The 4,000-nt window shown below is 38.5% G+C and overlaps 1 protein-coding gene across 1 annotated transcript in view; it reads right to left on the reverse strand.

Annotated features, from left to right (window-relative positions):
• The window catches only part of dgki (diacylglycerol kinase, iota), a gene marked incomplete at its 3' end in the record, with an annotated part of 69,131 nt that extends 68,037 nt beyond the window's left edge, over positions 1–1,094 (reverse strand). Inside the window, 1 exon segment of the mRNA XM_014018247.1 lies at positions 452–1,094. Coding sequence (XP_013873701.1) covers positions 452–675 — 224 coding nt within the window.
• Between the last annotated feature and the right edge of the window lie 2,906 nt (positions 1,095–4,000).

A 4,000-nucleotide genomic window follows, 5' to 3' on the forward strand; every position in this document is an offset into this window, starting at 1 on the left:
AGATAGATAGATAGATAGATAGATAGATAGATAGATAGATAGATAGATAGATAGATAGATAGATTTCCCACGAATCAATATTGTTTTTCTGCACCCCACCCCCCTCACATGCTCCTACAAAAGAAGGATACACACCGCCACAGGCAGGGAACGACACACACATTTGTGTGTATGCAAAACTGTTTTGATCCCACRGTGATTGGGGTTGAAATCAGCCTGCTCTGTGTGGTTTATAATAATATGTGGCAGTTATTATCAGCTTGTCTGAACAAGCCGGGACAACAGCCTTTATGTCAGGGGTTTTGCTTTTGCAACCCTGTCTGTGTCCTTTCCTGCAAATGACATTTTGTTTAAATTYCTCGCGAAATGAGCGACACGCGTTTATAAATCTGGACCACATCCTGCTCTGACCGACATCCTGTCCGCCGCATCCTCCCCGCTGTCCACTCACCGATACGAGGTCTGCTTTCTGAACGCCAGTCCCCTTAGTTTCTCCTCCAGAGACTCCTGCTCCATGTCGGGTAAGCTGCTGAACGTGTCGCTGCAGCCCATGGAAGCCTCCTCCGAGCCCGCTCCGGACTCCGAGTCGCCCCCGTCGGCTCCCAGAGAGGCCGGGCGACCGCCGAATCCCCCCACCTCAGCCGGACTAGCGCGGTCCGTCGCTTGGGGGTCCATGCTGGTCGGTCTTCGCTGTCTTGCCCTGCGCTGGACCCCCCTCCCTGCCCCGGCTTGTGACGGGACACAGACGCCGGTGGTGTAGGTGAGACGAGGACTGAAATGTTTGCGGAAATATTTGCTTTTAATTGAAAATAAAAAACCGCAACGYTTCTGTTTGAGACCGCTTGACTGCTGAGCGCCGTGACAGTGACCGCTGAACGCCTTTTATATGCCGCAGCCAGCTTCAGCAGCACGCGCAGAACTGCTCTCACGAGCGCCTGGACCAACTGGCTGCAAGCTTAGCTGCCTGCGTCAAGCTGCGTACGTAGAACAGGAAGTGGAACGTCGTGCTTTCACAATAAAACATAATCATTTGAAACTACAGCAAAATCGCCGAATCGTTATTTTTCTTGGTTGGGTGGATGTTTTTCCTTAAAGATGGCTAATTTTGGAAAATCTGTTTTAGTGTAAGTAAATTCAACAAACAAACAAATAAATACATACATCCAAACAGGTGAGTTCCTCAGGAATTGTTCCTTGTAATTATTTTATRACAAAATTAAATGTATTGATTTTAACTGGATTACAATGTAATTAAGATGGAACATACTGAAATGGATTCATGTAACAATTTAAGCTGAACTTTAAACGAAGCACAGACTAAAACTAAAAGCTAAAATCAAAACAACACTTTTTATTTCTGTCACTTTTTTTCTTCTAATCTTTAAGCATTTTCTTGTGTGTATAATCCCAGGTGGCAACAAAATATCATTATGAAAACAAATTCTATTTTAGCTTAAATTTTGATTAAGTATATTCAATTCAATGACAAAGGCATCCTCATGTCATCATGGCATATCAATTGTACTAAGTTGAATAATGTTAATGTTGTATTTTAGTAATCATTTATAAATGCACATCAAAAACATTTTTTTTATTTTCAACTATTTTAAATCACATTTATTTTTACTATCCATAAAGGAAATGAAACTATTTTTAAAAAGTTTTATTTTGGAAAAACTATACCGGAAATTGATTATTTGCGAAATAACACGCGTTTCAAATCTGAAAAGTGCGTGAGCTGGTGCAAGGGCCGCGACAAAAAGCAGGTTTATTTATTACTAAATCCAGCATCCATCTTTGTTAATACTCATCCATCCATCCATCCATCCATCCATCTCAGGGGACAAGCAGTGTGGCATTATGGGATATTCCCCCTCCTCGTTTTATGCAGCATCATCAGTCAGAAAGTAGGGCAGAGAGTGAGCATACTCCCACGAACACATGTCAGCATCTCACTCTGAAACAAACACACACACACACACACACACACACACACACACACACACACACACACACACAGTGTCCTTATCTGCCATCATGTTAATATTCTCTCTTCCTCTCATCACAACATTTTGCAGCAGTCATCCACATCTGTCAGGATGATTTTGTTACTCGAGCATCAGGTTCATTAAGTCATCAATGATTTAAAAAACACCATTTTTCTGGCATAAAGCAAATTATTCAAACAGTTTAACTTCAGCCATCCAGACTGCATGGTTCTTTATTTAATGGACTATTAAGTTTCCATATAACAGATAATATTGAATAAATTCTTACATTCATCTGTATATTCTAATTCCAGGTTTCTGCAAGCTGCAGCCCTGGGGCCACTTTGTTTATAAACGTAATTTATATTCATAACCACAATAAAGGAGGTTGGCTTTGTCTAGCTTTATGCAAATAATGTTTCCATCACAAAATGGAAATTTGACAATATTTGATATGCAGTCATGGTGATCTAAAACAGGGCGAGTCAGATTGATGCAATGAGAATTTTAAATAATGATTTATTTTTTAAAAAATACTTTATAAAGAAGTTTGTGTAATGAAGAAACTGAACAAGTCACAGTTATATATTGAATTTCTTGAGGAAATGCAACTTTTAAATTAAGTTTCATCTCTTTTTGTCCAAATATATGTAAAAAAAATACCAATAAATGTCTAAAAATAAACTTGATTGCAGACTGTAAAGTTATATTTTGAGTATRAATAAATCCTAATTAAGTTCTGTGTACAGTAACTAGTGTTTCAGCTCTCATGACTCATGTTGGTGTCTGGAATGTGTTGTTAATATGAGAGGGAATTGTTTGGGAGCTGAGGATTGCCTTGGGATTGTCGGGGCAATTCACACTTCTCATTACGAGRCGCCGCTGCTGCTGACCTATTTTCATATCCTTACTGGTCACGATTGAAAAAAGAAAAAAAGCAGCTTCTTTATTGGGTGATTTGTTAAAAACAAAACACATCTCTGTTGGATGGAGTTTAACATTAATGCAATTTACAGCTGTGGGAGTTTACCAAGAAATATGTGCATTTTAGTCAACTTAATTTAAATCATGTGCTCTGTAAAAACTCCCTTTAGTGTTACTATTCTTAAAATCTAACTGCTGCTAATTTCCAGYTCAGTTTATCCGACTGCTGCACAGAAGGCAAAAAGATTATCACAATATTTAGAGTTGTGTCTCTGATACGCAGCAAACGCTTTTCCTGTCCTTCATGGGTTTACAATGATAACAAAAGGAAACAGACGTAATTAAAACCCATTTGGGAAGCATCAGAGCTTGTTAAAGCATTTTGGATTAGGTTTGGAATGGGAATGGTAGGGATCAGATGGTCTCGGCCTCAGAATTTGTTGGTATTTAATTGAATCTATTCTTTTCACGAGATAAATGTCTGAACGGCTGCAGCACAAACCCACAGCGTGACTGATTCAGACAGAACAGCTGGAAAAATAAAATAATAAAAAAAATGCATTTTACCAAACTGCAGGATTTGTTGTCTAAATGAACCTATTTAAGAAATGTAAACGTCTCATGTTGTGATGAAGCCGCTGCAAAGATGTTCATCTCATGAGCATGAGGGTCAGTTTCCTCAACATCTTTGCACAAAACAGCACAAACAGCCCAAAACAAGGCCATCTACATTTGGTTAGTTATTTATTTGTTGTTACTATGTATAAGTTCATTGTGTGGCCCTTTAATTTTCTTTAAAAATAAATAGTTCAAATCTGTGGAAATGACTATTAGAGAATTTGCATTTCTGCAAAAACGCAGCGTGAATGCTTAATGCTGAAAGGTTTTCACAGAAGAAATATAAAGAGAAAAGATGTGCAAAAGGTAAAAATAGCAACAACAAAAGACAAATAACTGGGAAAGCCAAATCTAGCATAACAAATAAAGTAAAAATAGCCTGTTAGATGAATTAAAGGCCGTGTAAAGTAAAAATAAATGTGTTCTGAGGTTGTCACACCACAGAAATATGTGTTAATAATCACCCAGCC

The sequence above is a fragment of the Austrofundulus limnaeus genome, unplaced genomic scaffold (genome assembly GCF_001266775.1).
Source record: "Austrofundulus limnaeus strain Quisiro unplaced genomic scaffold, Austrofundulus_limnaeus-1.0 Scaffold187, whole genome shotgun sequence".
NCBI classification, from domain to species: domain Eukaryota; kingdom Metazoa; phylum Chordata; class Actinopteri; order Cyprinodontiformes; family Rivulidae; genus Austrofundulus; species Austrofundulus limnaeus.